General features: G+C 39.3%; 2 protein-coding genes across 5 annotated transcripts; one reads left to right on the forward strand and one right to left on the reverse strand.

Moving 5' to 3' along the window:
- The first annotated feature begins 57 nt into the window (after window positions 1–57).
- Window positions 58–9,010, forward strand: ciapin1 (cytokine induced apoptosis inhibitor 1). Of its 4 annotated transcripts, none has more exons than XM_053631313.1 (10): window positions 320–400; window positions 961–1,273; window positions 2,227–2,392; window positions 3,235–3,378; window positions 4,725–4,807; window positions 5,656–5,806; window positions 7,655–7,728; window positions 8,017–8,135; window positions 8,281–8,362; window positions 8,513–9,010. In XM_053631313.1, exons 2-10 carry the CDS (start codon window positions 1,004–1,006, stop codon window positions 8,621–8,623), a joined length of 1,200 nt encoding a protein of 399 aa, XP_053487288.1. In that variant the 5' UTR covers window positions 320–400; window positions 961–1,003; the 3' UTR covers window positions 8,624–9,010. The 4 variants fall into 4 exon arrangements, with proteins under 4 accessions (XP_053487290.1, XP_053487288.1, XP_053487289.1 ...); XM_053631314.1 differs by having other exon boundaries at window positions 2,230–2,392; XM_053631315.1 differs by lacking the exon at window positions 961–1,273 and having other exon boundaries at window positions 58–400.
- Window positions 9,011–10,381: 1,371 nt separating this feature from the next.
- On the reverse strand, window positions 10,382–20,554 carry prmt7 (protein arginine methyltransferase 7). The gene is made up of 17 exons (XM_053631310.1): window positions 19,602–20,554; window positions 19,477–19,513; window positions 19,116–19,265; window positions 18,906–19,014; window positions 18,306–18,418; window positions 17,158–17,387; window positions 16,228–16,408; window positions 15,970–16,094; window positions 14,971–15,094; window positions 14,489–14,572; window positions 14,322–14,369; window positions 14,143–14,232; window positions 13,176–13,337; window positions 12,834–12,908; window positions 11,971–12,131; window positions 11,417–11,513; window positions 10,382–11,263 (listed from the first exon to the last, which is right to left on the reverse strand). Exons 1-17 carry the CDS (start codon window positions 19,715–19,717, stop codon window positions 11,105–11,107), a joined length of 2,061 nt encoding a protein of 686 aa, XP_053487285.1. The 5' UTR covers window positions 19,718–20,554; the 3' UTR covers window positions 10,382–11,104.
- Window positions 20,555–21,659: the final 1,105 nt, after the last annotated feature.

The raw sequence follows: 21,659 nt of genomic DNA on the forward strand, positions 1-21,659 counted from the left end.
AGAATAATAATGTGAGCCGCGGCGACGTCATTACCGCGCGACTCAAGGTAACCAAGGCTAGCCTTGCCGCTAATGGATGCTAATGTTAGCCGTTATAAAGGAAGTGAACTATTCGCTAGAAATGTCAGAATGTATTTTATATCACATTTTTAATTGTTAGTTAATATTTAAACTTCCTACTGTAAATTTATTTTAGTATTGTTAAAAACAGTTAGCAATGAAGATAAGTCGTTTTTATTTTTATTTATTTATTTTTATTATTATTGCGGTTCCGAAACCGAATAGCGCGCTAACGTTAGCAACGAAGCGTCATTTTATCGCGACACCTGAATCAGTCGGCTCACCGGACAGTAACGACGGCAAGTTGAATCCTACATCTGGCGAACATTTAAAAATATTAGTAAGTATTTCTGCATTTTTTAAAATAAAATAAGCGGGTTCGTGGATATATTTGTAATATTTAGGAGGAATACGTCATTTTAATTAATCTGTGTTGTTTTTATTTTTGTTTGTGTTTTCTGATATTGCGTCACATCCAACACAAGGTTAAGCTTAATCACTTAAAGAAAACATGATCTTGTCGACTGAATTAAATGCAAATCTCTGAAAACTGATATGTAAGAAAAAAATCCAGTGAGTAGGTGTCCACGTGAGTCAACATGAAGCGGCAGCACTAACACTGGAGTTCTCAAGGTACAGAGGCTATCACAAGTCTACACACCCCTGTTTAAATGATAGGCATTTGTGATATAGGATACAACAAAATTCAAGTGACAAACAAATACAAAAAGTTTTCGGAAAGAAAAAGACAAAAAAAACCCCTTACAACCTGGTTGCGTAAATGTGCACACCACTTTAAATGGGGCATGTGGCTGCAAATGTTCAAAAGTCATTATCATACACTTGTCACCCATATAGTGATTCTGGTTAACTCCAAATAAAGACCAGCTGTTTCTGTAGGATTTTCTTGACAGCTTCTTGGTTCCATCCGATTGCTGAAGCCATGGGCCGCAAAGAGCTTCCAAAGCATTTACGGGACCTCATTGTCGAAAGGTACCGATCAGGAGAGGGGTACAAAAGAATTTCCAAAACATTAGATGTACCATGGAACACCGTGAAAGCCATCATCAACAAGTGGAAAAAATGGGGCACCACAGTGACGTTACCAAGAACAGGACGTCCCTCCAAAATTGACGTAAGGACAGGAAGGAAACTGATCAGGGAGGCCGCCAAGAGACCTACAGCAACACTAAAGGAGCTGCAGGAATATCTGGCAAGTACTAGTCGTTCCCTGCATGTGACAACAATCTTGCGTATTCTTCACATGCCTGGACTATGGGGTAGGGTGGCTATGCCCCCTTTCTTTTTCCCCTTTCCTCATGAGGGGAAAAAATAACATCCAAGTATGCCTAAATCATCCCAAACCATGTGGCAAAATGTGTCATGGTCCGATGAGACCAAGGTAGAATTTTTGAGCATAATTCTAAAAGATCCATTTGGCACAAAAACAAGACAGTTTATCACCCAAAGACCACCATACCCACAGTGAAGCATGGTGGTGACAGTATCATGCTGTGGGACGAATGCTATTCAGCTGGGACTGGGGTTCTAGTTAAGATCAAGCAAATAATGGATAGCAACCAGGTTATTGTAAGTTTTCTTTTACTTTTTTGGCCTAAAGCATTTCTATTTGATTTCACTTGAATTTTGTTGGTTTCTATAACACATTTAAGGTGGAAAAAGATCGGACATGATTTATCTTGGTTTCATGTTTTACATCTCACAAACCTACAGTTTTAACAGGACTGTGTAGACTTTTTATATCATCTGTACGCTAAATTATTCACTGTTTTTGAGGATTACTGTTGTTGTTTTTTTAACAATAATTTGGCCCGATCTTTATCTATTAAAAGAGTATAATTACAATTATGGCATTTTTATATAATGCAAACATAATTATGGCATATATATGTGTGTATATAATGTGTGTGTGTGTGTGTGTGTGTGTGTGTATGTATATATATATATATATATATATATATATATATATATATATATATATATATATATATATATATATTACACTCCACAAAACGATAAAACACGGCATCTCTGTTTACCTGATTTACTCTGCATGACTCATGGAAAAACCCCTAAGTCATGTTTCTGCTGAGTCATTGTATGCTTTGTTGTATTAGTCACTAATATAATAACTGGTTTTATTAGCAGGTGGTCATGGCAGATCTTGGACTGAAACAAGGAGATAAAGTATTGGTGGTGTGGACCCACCCATCCTCTCCTACAGCTTTGAAGGAATTTGCTGAGGGTGTCAGTGCTGTGGTTGGTGGCCAGAACCTGGTGTCCCTTGAGAACATGGAAAGGCTCCAGATATGTGAGTTACTACACAGCATCTCTGGAGCTTTTGTTGGTAGTATCTTGGTATACTATGGTATATCCATCTGACTTCTAAATGCAGCATTACTGAAGTGATTGTTATATTAAGCCTTGTTCATTTCGTGTTTTCATTGACCGTGTGTGTGTGTGTGTGTGTGTGTGTGTGTGGTACTCTGTGATGGACTGGCATCCCATCCAGAGTGTACTCCTGCCTCACTCACTGGGGGAGAGTTTCTGGATCCACCTTGACCCTGGCCAGGATAAAGTGCTTACTGAAGATGAATGAATGAATTTGATTGTTTTAACATCTAAAGAGCTGGCCTGAGTCACAGGGACAGGGCCTGAGTCACAGTGTTGCTAATCAATAGGGGTGGACAGTATGAGAAAAATATCATATCAGGATACCATAAGACATGTCACTAACAACAACAGCTGAGAAATTGTCTAGAACGTAACCGTTAATGTGTAGCACATATGTTGTAAATAATAAAAATAAACTTAAGTATATGTAGTTTTACTCCCATCGGTTCCTGACTTTTCGGACACCCTGTATATTAGGATATATAGGTTTGCTAACAAACTGCCAATAAAACAGTAGTGTTTTGAAACACACCCTAATTGAGTTCCTATTTTAAAATTCAACACATGAAATCAGCTGTGTCCAATAAGAGTTTGTTTTTGATTTTTTTTTTTTTTTTTAAATTGAAACAAAATGTTTATAGAAAGATATTTTGATACTTGCGAAATCTCATAAAAGTGACGTAATTTGTCAGGATATCGAATTTATATCCCTGAACAAGACAGAAAGTGAGGGTTAAGCAGCTTTTCTTCCTGTTCCAGCCTCTCACTCGGCTTCAAGTTGTGACTGGGTTCTGTCCCAGCTGCTTCCTGACACCGCTTCAGTCCACAGCTCTGAGATTCTGGCGGAGATGGCCCGTGTCCTGAAACCTGGCGGGAAGCTGGTCCTGGAAGAGCCAGTATCAGGTTAGACTCTGTTTCCTGAATGATGTGTATATAAAAGTTATAATAGAGTAGTATCTTACTCATACTTGACCTCTTGACCTGGTCCGAGTTACCAAAAGCAAAGATTTTTACTACCAGGGTTCAAAATGATCATTACTACAATATCTCAGTGTTTCAGGACTGTTTTTAACATACCATTACTGACTTCCCCTCACCATTTCCCTTTGGGAATATTTTCTTGTTCTGATAATTTATTACTTCAAGTGAAGTTGCATCTGACTTCTTGGGGAGGCAAAGGAACAATCAAAGAAACATTGTGCAGTCCAGAATCTGACAGTGTAGCTGTTAAAAATGCAAACTGGCAATAATAGGCATAATATTTCAAACATGTTCCACCTAATTAGCTGCTAAAAGTAAATGGTACTAACCTAGCCGTTTAATTTATACATGGCAGCTGACAGTTTATTTTATTTTATTGTGACAGCCTTTAACAATCCACCTAAATACTCTTCATGGGCAAATGTTTGTTCAGACCTGACCATCACACCCATATGTGGTTCTTCCTCAAACCGTTGCCACAAAGTTGGAAGCAGAAAATTGTATAGAACGTCTTTGTATACTGCAACTTTACAATTTCCTTTCACTGGAACTGAGAGGCCCAAACCTGTTCCAGCATGACAATGCCCCTGTGTACAAAGCGAGCTCCATGAAAACATGTCTGCCAAAATTGAGAGTGGAAGAACTCAAGTGTCCTGCACAGAGCCCTGACCTCAACCCCACTGAACACCTTTGGGATGAACTGGAACCCCGACTGTACACCAGGCCTCCTCACCGAACATCAGTGCGCACAAAATCCTCACAGCCATAGTCCAAAATCTAGTGGGGGACTAAATCTGGAATGGGATGTTCAAAAAGCACATGTGTGTGTGATGCTTAGGTGTCCACAAACCTTTGGCCATATAGTTAGGAATGCTAGCTTGTTATCGAACATTTAAGAGCAATAAAATGCCTAATATTTCCAAAATAGACATACAAGTTGAAGCTATATTCAAATCAGGGTGTATGTAGGCACAGCTCCAACTAGATAGGACAGCCGCCATGATTTATTTACTTGAATCTGTGAATAATTAGCAAGCTGCAAGCAAATTAGCAACTGATTAGCACACTACATAGTAATCTTCAAGCGAAATCATCAAATTAATTGCTTCTTGTTGCTAAGGGAAGTGTATTGGATGCTCACGTGGTGGAGTAAAAGAGGGGATATTGTCCAGGGTGTATTTTAACATGATTCGCACACAGTCTAGTTAACAGCTCAGTGAGCTGATTTAATAGGTCAAGAGGATGAGTGAATAAATTTGTATCCGCAGGTTCCGAGGAGGTGAATGGATTCAGGACAGCTGGGAAGCTCATGTCAGCCCTCAAACTATCCGGCCTGGTTTCTGTCACAGAGGTAAGAACCCTGTTCATTAATTGTAACTCACTGTGTTCCAGATGCTCCTACTAGGGACATCAGGGACATTTCTCCCCATTCCTTCACTAGATTCCTGTTAAATACAGAATTGACTTTAATGTTTTTATTTATTTATTTTATACATTTTATACCACAGCAGTGTTGAATTCGCAAATCAGATTGGTCAGAACATGATGATTAATTTTCTCTGATGCTCTAATGGTAGTTCTGATTCCTATTCAAATTAATGCACTCGTCGTAATTAATTTTCTTAAGAGACATTAACTTTTTTTAGTTAGTTTGTTTGTTTTTTTTTTTAACGAAAGAGTCTCCAGTTTCCATCAAAGGTAAACCTGTAACTTTAAGATGGAGGGTTTTGTGGTTTCTTGGAAACATGCTGCATTTTTTGTCTTAACAGCAAGACAGAAAACTGAAAAGAGGCTACTTAAGGAACTATAAATTGTTAAAAAGCACAATGTTTAATTCCGTAATAAATGAAACACTGTATTCATTGGCAAATTGCTGTGATATAAGAGGAATAAAACACCTCAGGACTTGACGTTATAGGAAAATAATCTTCAGGATGGTAACAGTAACTCACACCACCCCGTTTATTCCTTCCTGGTTGTATAAATGTAAAATTATGTAGATCTTTATAGGATTAACTGTGCATCCCCAATTTTGCACAATACTAAAGCATTATGGATCTTATTGAATGTTTCATTATGGGATCAATGAGATACAATATAAAAGACATACAATTAACGTTATATTGTTATCATCTCAGAAGGAGAGGTACACAGCTCTATTATAAATGACTTGACTAACTTATGGTGAATCTCCTCTAGGTGAAGAGTGAAGCCCTGAGCCCTGAGGCGCTTAGTCAGCTCACAGATGTCCAGGGAAAATCTCTGTCTCGGGTACGAATTTCAGCTTCCAAACCCAACTTTGAGGTCGGATCGTCATCTCAGCTCAAACTGTCTTTTGCCAAGAAAACAGGTCAGTCTTTACTGATGTAACATTCACGTCTTCGTGAAAGTTTGTGCCACTCCACCTGTGCCACTCAAATATAGATATATATATATCAGCGGGTATATTTGACTCCATGTTTCAGTGGAAGAAATTTGAAAACAATTGGCTTGACTGCCAAATATACAATCATGAACGTGGAATATGCAGGTTTGATTGGTTTATTGCAGAATAGTGTTTTAGTTAAGTATGAATAGTTATGTATACACCAATCTGCCATAACATTACAACCACTGAGATGTGATTCTCATTACAGTGCCACCTGTCGAGGGGTGGGATATATTAGGCAGCAAGTGAACAGTCAATTGTCAAAGTTGATGTGTTGGAAGCAGGAAAAATGGGCAAGTGTAAGGATCTGAGCGACTCTGACAAAGGGCCAAATTGTGATGGCTAGACGACTGGGTCAGAGCATCTCCAAAGCAGTAGGTCTTGTGGGGTGTTCTCAGTATGCACTGGTTAGTACCTACCAAAAATGGTCCAAGGAAGGACAACCCATGAACCAGCGACAGGGTCATGGGTGTTCAAGGCTCACTGATACACGTGAGGAGCGAAGGCTAGCCCGTCTGGTCCCAGCCCAGAGAAGAGCTCAAATTAGCACAAATTGCTGAAAACGTTAATGCAGGCTGTGATAGAAAGGTGTGCCCTGCCACCCTGCAAAAATTGTTCAGGGATGGTTTGAGGAGCATGACAAAGAGTTCAAGGTGTTACCTTGGCCTCCAAATTCCCCAGATCTCAATCCGATCGAGTATCTGTGGGATGAGCTGGACAAACAAGTCTGATCCATGAACGTCCCACTTCGCGACAAAGGATCTGCTGCTAACGTCTTGGTGCCAGATACCACACCACACCCTCAGAAGTGTTGTGGAGTCCATGCCTCGACGGCTCAGAGCTGTTTTGGTGGCACAAGTGGAACACGCAATATTTGGCAGGTGGTTTTAATATTATGGTGGATCGGTTTATATTGTGGATATAACTGAAATACGAGTACATTACTCGAGACCAGGGTGCATCGGCTCTGGAACAACCGCATCCCTCATACAGCGCTCATCCCTGAAGATGAACGAATGAATATATCAGTAAATAAATAATACTCAGCCTGGTTATCCTGGCAAGCAGAAATCACCAAACAGTAGCCAGACATGTAGCTCTATAAGTGATCTGTACTCCTGTTGCTACTCCCCTTGTGCTAATCTGTAGGATAATAAAAATGCTACAGTTTACATGCACATCAAATTCAGTTTAAGGTCTATATTCGGGTTGCAGCCATATTCCGAATACGATGTTTATATGTGTAAAGGCATCGGAATATTCCTGTATACACGGTTGTTGTAAGTATGCCTGAGTTGCCATTCCTAAACATCTAGCCTACAGCTAAACATCTGTTAGCACCCACAATTCCTTGTGGACTGAACATGTGCATATATCTCCTTTCAGTGGATTTTCTGAATAAGGTGTTTACATGCAACAATTTTCAAATTAAAACCGGCATAATACAGGGTTGGGAATCAGAATATTATCTTAATCCAAATTGGGCAATCAGATTGCGGCGTTTATGTGACTCAATACTAATCAGAATATTGCCAAATTCTGATTAATATCAATGTGCATGTAAACGTAATCACTTTCTCCAGAGTGACTTGTAGTTCGGGGAAACAAACCAGCAGTCTGTCATGAGCTGATGGTCAATATATACGTAGAAAGGTACCTGGATTTATTAACAGATCTCTAAATTATTTCACACACGAAAAATGAATGAAAATGAAATATTACTGTACAACAGAGCTATGAGTGTTAAAGGTTATCTCTCTTGTTTCTCAGAAAAGCCAGCTCTCGATCCAGGTGCTGCCAAACTGTGGACCCTTTCAGCTAATGACATGGATGATGATGACATTGTAAGTACAGATGACATTTTTACATACAAGTGTGTTGCATGCACTGTGTCTTGGAGATACAACACTGCTGTTTTCATTCAGTGGAATTCTCTAGTTTGAATACAATGCAGAAGGAAAAAAAAAACCAGGATGAATGCAGTCATGTGACGGAAATGAGTCACACACACTCACGTATGTGTTTGTGCTCACTGTTGAATGAAAATTGAATGATTTTGGGATTCTGAGAAGTGTTATTTAAATATTTCTTGACGTGTCCTTTCACAAAGACTCGCTCATGTCTCCGTGTAGGACTTGGTGGACTCGGACGCCTTGCTGGATGCTGAAGACCTGAAAAAGCCCGACCCAGCTTCGCTCAGAGCATCATCGTGTGGAGAATCAGCAACTAAGAAGAAAGCCTGCAAGAACTGGTGAGAAAGCTGGAAGATGATCTCTCTCTAGAAAGCTTTCAGTTAATACACTCAAATGGTTGTTTATGAACTTTCAAATTGGACATCATCTGCCATCCTGTAATTACTGTAATTGCTGATCGTGTTTGGTCGTGTCTCGATGAAGCACGTGTGGCCTCGCGGAGGAGCTGGAGCAGGAGAGCAAAGCCGTTCAGAAAACCAGTCAACCCAAATCCGCCTGTGGAAACGTAAGTGTTTGCATTTCAGCTCTGAGCATGTCGAGTCAAGTTCAGTCGAGACCCCTTTCCTCAGCTCTTAATCCACAGCTTTCTGCACTGTATCCTTCAGTTCATTATAGCTTTTCGTTATACGTTCAGTCATTCTTCTTTTTGTCTCAGTGTTATTTAGGAGATGCTTTCCGCTGTGCCAGCTGTCCGTATCTCGGCATGCCTGCGTTTAAACCAGGAGAGAAGATCGTACTGGCCAACACACAGATTGCAGATACATAAAACATACCGATTCCCCAAAGCGATAATTCGACCATTCCTTTCGATTATGGTCATGGGTGGATTGAACATCAACATCACACCTGAATGGTTTTGATCGCTTCAGATATCAAACTCATTCAATGCAGCCTTTTGAACAATGTAATATTTAGATGTTTAAAAGCTGAACTATATATTATAGTATAATATGCCTTAAGAACTTGATCCACTGAAATTAAACCGGACCATCTTTTTTTTTTTTTTTTTTTAGTTTCATTGATTTATTTTTCCTGGTGTTTTTTTTTTTCTTTTCTTTTTTCAAACCCCAAAATGTTCTCTTGATCATATGTAGCTTATGCTTTGTATAATATAGAATGGCATTTGATGCAAAAATAAAATGATTGCACACTGTTTCAGCAGGAGTGTGTTATTCTGCTACTGGAATGATGCAATGCATATTCAATGTCGATGATTAGCGTTGAAGCAAGCCAGCATGTGAGGGAGGGAGGGAGGGAGGGAGAAAAAGTCAATCATTCAGTGGATCGTTTATCTCCACTGAGGGCTTGATCAAGGTCAGGAGCCTATCTCAAGAACACACAGGCTCTGTCCCAAACACTACAGTTCAGTCTATTTTGTGTTTTTTCTAGATCAGCACTCATTTTGGAGAAACTATACCCTCAGATTTCCAGTGGTACTGCGGTGGAACAATATGACAAATCTTTTAAAAAAGCCTGCATCTGTAACATGTATACTTTTAAACTAGTAAAAACTCTACAGAAACTTTCATTAATTTCAGAGTTTTTCTTGACTTGTGACCACTGTTATCTGAACTTCACAACACTGAAGGACGGGTGCCTCACACCTCCAGGGTTGGGGGTTTGATTCCTGCTGCTGCTCTGTGTGTGCGGAGTTTGCGTGTGCTCACCGTGGTGTGGGGGTTTCCTCCGGGTACTCCAGTTTCCTCCCCTGGTCCAAAGACATGCATGGAAGGGTGATTGGCATGTCCAAAGTGTCCATAGTGTATGAATGGGTGTGTGAATGTGTATGTGCCCTGCAATGGATTGGCACACTGTTCAGGGTGTACCCTGCCTTGTGCCCCATGCTCCCTGGGATAGGCTCCAGGTTCCCCGTGACCCTGTATGATAAGCAGTATAGAAAATGGATGGATGAAACACTGAAGAACACTTTAAGCTCAACCCTCTTGGCACAATCACATCATATATCCCTGACTCGTTTGTTTCTTGATATAACTATCATGTTGTATGTATAGATATATATCCATACAAGACAGAAAAACATCCTGAAGGAGATGCCAGTACATCCACTCAAAGGGCAGTGATTGCTCAACAGTTAAGGCTCTGGGTTACTAAGCAGAAGATTGGGAGGTTCAAGTCCCTTAACGCTCTTTGCTTTAGGGGCCGTATCATGGCTGACTCTGCGCTCTGACCCCAGCTTCCTAACAAGCTGGGATGTGCAAAGAAAAGAATTTCACTGTGCTGTAATGTATGTGTGACAAAATAAAGGTTTCTTCTTATTCACACCTAGGGGCCATTTACATTAGCCAGTCCACCCACCGACAGGTTTTTTGGGAGGTAAGAGGATATCTGAGAATCCGAAGAGAAAACACAGACACCGGAAGATCACGCAACAGTAACCCAAGCTGAGGATTGAACACCAGAGCCTAGAGCTGTGAGATAACAACGCTACCACCATACCTGCGGTGAATCAGTCCATGTTTACATTTCAGATTTGACCCGCATTCAGACGCACTGCAAGTCAAAGTAACTCCACCGCATTTAATGTGTTAAAAGCTTCAATACAAAACCAAAGAAGCTCAAACAAATTCATGAGCATCACTGCAGACAAACTTTTCACTGCTTCAGTAGAGAATATGTGAACATGTAGAAATCATATGCATCTTAACAGAATAGTTTGATGACAAATATAATTTACACAATTTTAAAACATTTAACCGTAAATGTCATGGCTAAGGTGCATTTGGTATCTGATGCTTGCTTCTTTAGTTTTATACTAGAGCTATGACACTAGTGTAGATAAGAAATGGAAGTATTGGTAAATACAGGCATAAAATATCTCTGTACTACATTTAAATTACATTGTTCAGCTATAGCTTGTTCTTAAACAAAAGAATGTTCTAAACAAGTATAAGTTCATAGTCAAACTAGTTTTCTGTATAATGTCCAGAACATTACAGTTCAGTTACACTGATGTTTTGTTCATGTGTATAGAAACCTAGATATAGTTTAGGGCAGAGATTTACAGAAAATATTTTGGTTGAGAAACTTTAAATTAACCTCTTAGCATCACAGTTTCCAAAATAAAGAAGAGGACTAAGAAAAAAAAACATACATTTTCTTTAATAAAACCATTAAAATGGATTTGTGATAACGTCAACATTACACAACACCTGGTGCAAGTATTTCTTTGGATCACAGCAACAAACAAAAAAAATGACTGCTGTGTGAATCAGTACATTTCACCTGGTCAAGGCCGAGTGACTGAAAAGTCGGTTTTGATGTCACCAATATTGGGATCGAAGGTTAAATTGTAGGACATGCTTGCCTGTCCGTCTCCTGAGCTTTCCCATGGATCCTGTAAGAAATACACTCCCTGTTTTCGGTGTGGACTCCACACACACTGTCCCTGTTGAAATACAGGTGTATAAAGGGTCATGTTCACCAATAGCTTATTACACACTTAATATTCAATTTCTTTTGTTGAGCAGGGACACACAGACGTATGAAACACTGCTACATTTACAGGTAATATTTACAAGTAAAGGATGCCATGAAATACCTCCTCATTGACGGGTTCAGTCAGGCCCATGCTGACGGTGATGTCATCAGTCAGGCTGTACTCCATCCACAATGCCACGCCGTGACAGCGCCCTCTCCTGGTAAAAACAACAAACATTTCATAAAGTTATGAATTTTCCTTACATGCACAGATTGAGTGCAAGAACAAATGCAGAAACACAGTGTGGAAGTTGACATAAGTCAGAGCAGTGTTATAAGGCATCTAATGCCCTGTTTTACAAGAATAAGAATATATTGTGATAAAGAAAAGTACATTGACTTGTATAATCAAATCAAAAATCAATTACACTTTTTGCAGTAGACATCAGTACGGCGCAGCTGTGCAGAAATCCGTTTCTAAATCTAGAGCTCTAATAAGCAAACATGAGAACAAAATCATCCAAATGGTGACCCCAGATGGTGAGTTTTGGTTCAGGAATGATTTGATTAAAATGATTATTTTATGGCCCTCCTACCCCATGGTAAATACTTCGCTGCATTAAATTTCAAGATCCGATTCATGTTGAGATTTATTTTTAAAGCTTTTTTTTTTACCCAGTAAGCAGCACTGTTCCTTGACTGCTGATTGGCTGCTCAGGGACACACTGTTGGAAGTCAAAGGTCATCACTGAGTGTGGCTTGGACAGGGCTCGACAGGGGTACTCCCACAGGGGATGAGGTTCTGCCTCACGAGACTCCCGGAAGTCCAGAGAGCGCTGAGAAAGAGACACGTCATGCATGACTCAGTGCTTTTTCAGTCTTTACACACAGCTCTAAAAGACTGTAAACCACTGAAAAATGTTGAGCTTCCATGAAGATATGGCTGACGGTCATGTTACATCACCAAACATTACTCACTAAAAATAGGGGTTAGGGTGCAAAATTTCATCTAGAAATTTCAGCTGCCATCAATAAAATCAGCTGATATACGCAGATTTACTTCTTTTAATATTTACTCCAGTAGAAATCTATGAAGCACACAAATCACTAATATAATCTCTTTAAATGTTATGAACAACCTGATGGAAGCTTGCAATAAAACGGTGTGCACCAGGACTGGAATATTACTACAAACAAAAACAAAAACAACAGGGGTGGGCTTTTTTTTTACCTCTCAATTCTGGTTAGTGTCGCTGTGGATTAAATTATGAAATGTCCATATTTTGGTAAACACAACCAACTAACTTCATTAGAATACATCGCAGGCTGGTGCAAAAAGAAATAACTGCTAGAGTGGCCAGGATTGGTAAGAATCCATATGGGAGTGGATGGGACAGAAAAATAAGCTCAAACACCATATGTCCTCGCATACCATTAGTGCAAGATCATGTATACTTGATTGTGCCAATCTGCCCCTGTACAGTATTGGAGAACGTGCACCATCACGTTCCACCTCACTGACAGAAATGTGTGTGTACCTGCACCATTTCATCCATCGGGCTCACGTCAAATCCTTCACAGGTTCCACACGGGGCTCGGATTCTCCACAAATCCTGACAGAGAGAAGGGAAATGATGCCACCTGGTGTTAAAGTGACAGCTTTAGGCTGTTCAGTGAACTGGAGAAAAATGATTACTAGGATAGCTATAGCACAGCCTGGTGTATATTCATTGCTCAGAGTTGTTGCTTCAATCTGATTACAATTTTAATACAAACATTAATTTTAATTTTAATGTTTGTATTTATGTGTTATAGTCATGCTAGGATCTACACTTAGAAGTTGAGTCAGTTGCAGGCTTTTTGCAGAGAAGCTAAAGCACCTGGAATTCCACGGCGATCAGGTAGAGTGTGGCGGAGGAAGGCAAGACGGTGGCATCGGGCCGGAGGAGGCAGCTCAGCGCTGTACGGCAGTACCAGAAGAACAGGGAGTGCCAGGGCAACAGGCTGGTACTGAAATACGGCTCGCCAATCAACACCGAGATCTAACAGCGGGACACGCAAACCATGCTCATGTTTCTGTATATAACTGTAAGGAACTTTCACATACACACCGCATACACCTAATAATAATAATAATAATAATAATAATAATGACTGCAACAACTACTCAATATAATAAATAAAATACAATATTAAAAATAGCTCAAATCTATTCATTATATATATACACACAGATCATATATAACTGTGTGGAACCTGTAAAAATATGCATGTAATAATGTTTTTAATTTGGGGTCTGACTTGGGGGTAAAAAAGGTCATCAATACTTAATTATATTCACACTCCATAAGACATTGTCTGATAAATGTCAGCAATATTGCAACTTTTAACCTGTTATTAGTTGACTGATTTTTTAAAATTAATATTCATTCAATAATAATAATAAAAAAACATTTCCATTCATGGCATTACACTTACAGAAGTACTACTACTAGGAAGAAGAAGGAGAAGGAGGAGGAGAAGGAGGAGAAGGAGAAGAAGAAGAAGGAGAGGGAGAAAGAGAAGGAGAAGAAGGAGATGAAGAAGCATTTTAAATAATCAACCTAAAATAGAACAAAATAAATTGAAATAGTTCAATGTAATGTAAATAAATATGTACAACATAAACAGAAAATATTAAATGAAATTTGAAAGATGAAATTTTAAAAAGTAATAGGAAAAGCAAAGACAATGATATAATAATCAATAACACTATAAGTAAAGGTGTTTCGTTTATTCATTAAAATAATTAACTAGACAGGTAAGAGTTTATATCTGATAAACCTTTGAGGACATATTAAGTTGTACCTGTTCTCCCTCCACATCCGCTGATGTCAGCTGCTCTGGCCGAATCTCTAGCAGCTGAACGCTGTTTTTCAGCGAGTTCACCTCCAAAAACTGAACAAAAAACACACAAAAACACATGAAATGCTTTAAAAATTGTCTGTTTTTGTCACTTCAGACATTCACTTCCGTCTCGGTCTAACCTGCTCGATCACTCGCTTTGACATTCCGGAGTTTTCCAAACTGAACACCTGCGAGACAAAAAATGAAAACAGAAAACATTTTTATTTCCGGAAGTGACGTGGAACTTATACAATGTAAGACAGTGTAGATAAATAACAGAAAGACAAACCTCGAAAGAAATACACACCTTTTTAGCTCCGAGCAGATGTGCAAAGACGGGGAGAAGACTCCCATCACTGACTGATAAACACACACTGTCTGGCCTCAGAATCTACAGGGGACACAAACACAGGTGTACAATATCTATATTTATATTACTGAATTAGACACTAATACGGTCTAATCTCAACTCTAAGACAAATCTCAGTATTATGGTTACAGTAACTGCTTCAAACAAGTGTGTCTGTCTTTAATAAGCCACGCACTTAGTGTCTCATTACAATCTGAGACTAGACGAGGAAGAAGTCTCTAAAACAAGCATTTAGGAATTAATAGAACACTTGTGGGGTTTTTTTGTTTGTTTGTTTTACTAAACTTAAAATATTTTTACTTACTCATGTACACAGCTTGAGAAGCATTTTCACATCACAGCTGAGGAACTACTTTTGTCGAAAATGTAATTCTTAAGGGTATGTACTGTAAGTTCATGCAGACTGTAACAGTACTTACACTGCGGAGAGCACTGAGGTAACACTCTCTTCTGCGCTGGTCATTAAGCTCCCCGAACCGCGGCCGAGTCCACAGCAGGTGAGCTTGACAGGTACAACACGGTGTGGGCACATCAGATTGGTCGCTGGGAAAAAAAAAAAAAGATACCCAGTCCACCACACTGATAACACGTACAAACACAAATCCACCTTCAGTACTTGGCATCCTGCGAGGGTTCGTGATATAACAATTTTGTGATTTTTAATTTTAACAAAACTTGTTTTTTTCCTTCACCTAGAAACTTCGTCTAAACTTTATGAAAGGTGAACTGCATTGTCAGATCACGCTGAACAAGACTTACTTCTCGAATTCCTGTTTCAGGACATTTAACAAATTTGATCACCAAGTTACCAAAAACTGGAAGTGAGGCCATATGTCCTAGTAGCAGCTTGATGTATCCATCCATGCATCCATCCATCCATTTTCTTTACTGCTTATCCTACACAGGGTTGTATCCCAGGGGACTCGGGGCACGAGGCAGGGTACAACCTGGATGGGGTGCCAACCCAACGCAGGTCACAATCGCATACACACTCACACACCCATTCACACACTAAGGATAATTTGGATTATAATTATTATTGAATTTGGATAATTTTTGGACACGGGCGTGGAAACTGGAGTACCCAGAGGAAACCCCTGAAGCACGAGGAGAACATGCAAGCTCCGCATACAGGGTGGTGGCGGGAATCGAAGCCCAAACCCTGGAGGTATGAGGCAAATGTGCTAACCACTAACCACTGTGCCCCCAAGCTTGATGTACTGCCATCAAATTTAGTACGTCTCCATGGGAACAAGCACTGATGGTCCATTCAGGTCTTCCTCCATTGCTAAGGTTTGGGGCCAGAAAGTGCTTGGCCCCTTAAGCTCTGCTTGCATCTCTGCAGCTATATTTATCTTTTATTGTTGTCTGAATGAGGTTCTGTTACAAACTGTATAAAAAAAAGAAGCTGTATTTACCTATCAGAGAGGCTGTACCACAAGCTGTAGTCATCATGTGAGACAGTTAGACTGAGCTCTTCTCCCTCACACACACTCCTCTCAGCAGGCAGGAAGTACACACTCTGCATCCAATGATCCCTCCACTGAGCCCAAAACACAACATAACATTCAAATCATGAATCACATTGCATATTTCTTCATCTAGTAATCTCATTAGGCGAGGTTTTGCTGTACACGTTACAGATGTATGTGTGAGATATTTTGCATCTGGCGTACAGGATACTCGCGCGGGTCAGAGTAAGTCCAGCTGGGGGCCATGGAGCAGACGATGCTGCCGCTCGGGTCCATGTCCAAATCCCACCAGGACAAAACTACCTGAGCTCGACCGCTGGCCTCCACCACAAACCTGCACGAGTGTGAACGAGGAGCGCTGCTGACTGGCCTGCTGAAGTCCACACTAACACACAGACGCAAACCTGGTTTCACCCATGTGTACAGAACATCATACGCAGACCATACATTTGTGACTCACTCTGACAAAATACTGCCAATAAAATATTAGTGAAATGCAGACAGAAAGAAAGAAAATGAGGAGAAAGTGTGTATGTAAGAGAGAGAATGAGAATTCCTTCTTGGTCTTCAAAATGTATTTGAAGAAAGCAGTGTACAAGTTGTGACAGTCTGCATGAGATATTATGCAGAAAGGAGGGGGTCAAACTGAAAAGATGTGAAGAAGGTTTGAGGCACTTATAAAGGCCATAGAAGTAATGAAATACAAATTGTTAATTTTCTTCTATGGGTATGCAAATATTCACTCAACTGTAAATGAGTATATACGTACACAAAGCATTTTATTGCTAAGAAAAGATACGCTGGCAGTCAAAAGCTTTTGAACTCCATGTATTACGGTTTTTGTTTAAATTGAATACTCTAGCATTAGAAAATCTAAGAAAGAAATAGGTCTAAGTGAACTGAGAAATGTTAGCGTCTTTTTATTTTACTGTGGAAAAATAATACAAACATTCAGCTATTTGATGGAATATGTATAAAATGTTTATCCTCATTTAATTGCTAATATTGGGTAAACTGTAAAAAAAATTTTAAAAAATAAAAAAATAAAAAAAGGTTCAAATTAACCCACAAGTTCAACAAAGACAAATAAGACAAGTAAGATTAAGATAAATAAATAGTACGCGTGAACTCCACCTGAACATGGAACACAGGGGTCCGAGGTTGGCGAAGGCACTTGGGGTCACCTGGCTGAGCTGTATATCACAGACAGATGGCGCTCCAGCGCACCGTGTCACTGCAGCAGGGGGCAGCAGTGTGCACTCCTCCACCTGGATGGGCTGAATCTGTGCCCAGCTCCACAGCTGCTCTGACTCAACCACCCGGGCGTAGACTGTGGCACGATGTGGTACGGCTTCACAGCCCACCTGCAGGAAGGACGCGAACATGAGGACACTTTCATTCCGGAAAAAAGAAGCCAACTCTCGTTTCCTTGAGCTACTTCCACTTGTGAAACTCCTGGAGTGCAGAACCGTCATACTGAAAATAATACTATACCATACAGACTCGAATACCAGCCCAAATTAATGGATAATCCCAAAATCCTAAGCTTTTACCAATTGTTTGATCAACATTATCTCTTAAAAAAAAAAAAAAAAATCATTGATACTTTCAAAGGAGTTGCACTGCAAACAGTTAACTCACTCTCCCTTTTAAAAAAAATAAATAGTAAATTTATTACAATAATAATAAAATAATAATAATAATAATAATAATAATAATAATAGCAATAACAAGCATACTATTTCTCATATGAATATTTTCTAATTATTGTGTTTAATTAAACAAAAAATAACATTTTAAATTATTTATACAGTATATCATAATGTTATAATGGACAACTAATTGAAAAGGGATGCCTGGTTTTTAAATTCTGTACACACGGTTCAAAAGTTATGACCATAAACGTACAGTACTTCCAAATTAGGCCAAAATTTGACCCAATGGTGGCGCTAGAGCATTAGCAGCCATTGGCCCAAATTTGGTCACAATGTTCCTTAGACCATCCCCAGTCAGTGTGCCAAATTTCACAACTTTTTAAAATACGGTTCAATGGGCTGCCATAGACACCATGCCGGAAGCAGAAGAAGAAGAAGAAGAAGAAGAAGAAGAAGAAGAAGGTAGAATAACATTAGGGTGTCTGTGCACTTTCTGTGATTGGCTCCATAATAATAATACATCTGAATTTATCATCAATATTTATAAAAGTGGTCTTTAGTGGTAACTAAGAAATTTAAGAATAAAAACAACAATGATAAATGAACAGACGTTGTTATGGCCCGTACCTGTACCAGGTGTAAGTGTGCGTGTTCATAGCTGGGTAAAGCTCCCTCTCCAATCAGCTCTGTATCAAACAGTTCTGTCACTAATATGTTTGCTTTCTCCTGCATGTCTCCATCTTTAAAGGGGGGGGGGGGGAAAGGCAGCAGTCATTACAGCATCTTTCAAAATTCACCAGAGAAATAATCATTAATATGTTACAAGCCTCCAAAGATCCAGGTACCACATCATGAAGTAAACAGTGAAGAGTGTACAAGACTATACAGTGCAATGAGACAGTGAGACCATGTTTTCCTTATTATAAACACAATACATACAGTATTTTCACTGCTTTATTTAGCTGCAGGGAAACTTGCTGTTTTAAAAAAAATTATTTAATCTGAGCTGAGCTTTGACCCAATTATTTCAAATCATCATTTCACACTGCATAAAATCTGACAAATTTTAATTCACAAAATGTAACTCTGTATTTCATGCTAAGGAAGACATCATGAGAATGGTGGTAGGTTAAAAATAAAAATATATATTGGAGGAAAAAACCCTTAAGATTTTTTTCTTTTCCAAGTACTTTAAATTTGTCCTAGAGGAACTGCTGATGATCTAACCTGGACCAACTGTAACCTTAGTTGAGTGCTTATTGATGATTTTGATCTTGTCCGAGAAGCCGTTTTTCTTTACGATACAAGCTGCAGCCTCGGCCATGGGCTTAAACACCTGTACGAGATACAGAGTTAAGAACACAGAACATTATCCAGGGTGATTTTTTTTTATAGCAGTCAAAGCACTCAAAGCTCAGTCTAGAGTTTAGAGATCACCTCTACGGCATAGCAGTAGTCCGCTCCTGCAGTAACCGCCATCATGGAGAGAAGTCCTGTTCCTGTGCCGATATCCAGAACGATGACTCTCTCGCCTCGAGCCTTCACCCGGGTCACTGCTGCTCGAATGCCCTGGTAATATTTCTCATTCTGGTGGATACAAAGCACAGTTTTCCAAATAACAATACAAATCAATGAGCATTTGGAACAGATCAGATCTGGACTCCTGGTTTGGACTGAATTCTGAGATCTGAGATCTAACTGTTGTGGATCAACCATTATTTTATTAAAAAATATTTATTAAACCTGGTCTGAAGAATATCGACACTGAGGTAAAAAGTTTTGCACAAATGAAACTCACCCTGTCTCTGTCATGCAGCATATCAGCATAACAGGACCTGACCAACAAGCAAAAAAAAAAAAACAGTTTTTATTTATGTATTTATTTATTCTCTCTCTCTCTCTCTCTCTCTCTCTCTCACCCACCTGGCGATCTCCTGATGATAATCGTACTCATCTCCCTCTTCCACCCAGTCTAGCGCGCCCGTGGTGGGGTTAGCACGACCACAAAACGTCTTCATTATCCCACTACTACTAATCATCACAAATGGTACCGATACGACAAACAACGAAAGGCGTATAACAGATTTTGTACTAATCCGGTGTGACTACACTGCGCGCCGCCATATTGTTTCTCGTAATCACGCCCTCTCGTGTCACGTGACCAGCTCTGTCTCCACCGCAGTTAGCATCTTTCCCATTAGCGTCTTTCCCTTGTAGCACAGTTTGGGACATAAAGTTCTTGTTGATTCTTACTCATTAGAATTAATTTTGATAAATTGTACAAATATAAACTTTCATTTTTGGGATCCACATCAGATTATTTGCTGTTATAAAATGTTTTAGAGCTTTTTTTGTGGAACCAAGCTAGAGCAATATGATGCTATAATATCCATAGCTTGATAAACTGTTACAATGCAATTTTCTGAGTTATCATGATATTTTTGAATTTGATTTTTGGATGGTTTACTAGTGTTTGAAACTTTGCAATTGTGAAATTTGAGAAGGAAAAAACAGTTTTTAAAACATTTTCACACCATTTTAGTGTTATGCAATAAATAGGCAATAAATAAAAGTATAACTAAATAAATGTTTTAATGTTTATTGACTGGGGGGTATGGTGGCTTTGTGGTTAGCACGTTTGCCTCACACCTCCAGGGTTGGGGGCCTGAATCCCATCCCTGCCCTGTGTGCGGAGTTTGCAGGGCCTCCCTGTGCCTTGGGGGTTTCCTCCGGGTACTCTGGCTTTCTCCCCAGTCCATGACATGCGTTGTAGGCTGATTGACATTTCCAAATTGTCCATAGTGTGTGAATGTGTGTCCGATTCTGCCCTGTGATGGGATGGCACTCTGTCCATGGTGTCCCCTGCTGTGTGCCCCAGGCTCCATGGAATAGGCTCCAGGTTCAAACCCCCCCCCCCCAACCTATTTAGGATAAGTAACCTATTTATGAAAAATGGATGGTTGGATGGATATTTATTGAATGTTTGTGATACGTCCTGTGTATCATATAAATGCTTTGAAATATAGTGATATATTTTTAGCAATTCACTCATCCCTCAACGAAGTACAAAAGCCCCATCAATGATTTCCCCGTCAAGCTGGTGTTCATCTTACCTATTTACTAATTAGATTGTTTTATTATTTCTATCGACTGATAAGGGTAATTACAAGGGTAGTCAGGCAGGCTTGATAGCATAGCTTAACTACTTATTTCAGTTGTTAATAATCTAAATTATATCAGAAAATTCTACAACAAAATGATTAAACTGGATGGACAAATAAATTAGAACATATAATCTGTAGCATGCTGTGAATCATACCAGATTGAAATATTGTCTGAACAAATACGTTCACCATAAGTTGTCTGACCAAATATAGTCCACTTTTTTATTTTGAAAATTTTAGTATTCAGTAGACTTGTACACAAATTACAAGTGAAACAGACATAGTCTTTATATAATAATAAATAACAACATTAGTATCATATGTGAATGTGAAGTACTTTCAGAACTGACCCCACCTGTCATTTTTTTCCATTTCTGTTTAATGTGATTCTGTCAAATGTAATGAATTCTTAAATTTTATTTTGAATTAACTTAAATTGTAACTTACCTAACCCCCTTAAACTTTTCATTTTATATCTCTTTTTCAACCCTGTAATCCTATACACACAAGTTTAGTTAAATCTATTTTCTCAGGACAAATAGAAGACATCATGTAATCAGTTAATCAAACAGACTGTCAGTCAGATCAATCAGTGATTCTTTAGCATTTTTGTTTTTAAATACAATGAAGTAGTCTATATGTTACCCAGCCAACATCAGCAGTTAAGTCTGGTTAGCTATTACCAGCTAAGACAAGCCTGACCAACACTGACCAGCTAAGACCGGCCTGTCCAACACTGACCAGCTAAGACCAGATTGACCAACACTGACCATCTAAGACCAGCCTGACCAGCTAAAAAAAAGTGGCCAAAACCCCT

This window comes from Ictalurus furcatus, chromosome 8 (assembly GCF_023375685.1).
Source record: "Ictalurus furcatus strain D&B chromosome 8, Billie_1.0, whole genome shotgun sequence".
Lineage (NCBI taxonomy): Eukaryota > Metazoa > Chordata > Actinopteri > Siluriformes > Ictaluridae > Ictalurus > Ictalurus furcatus.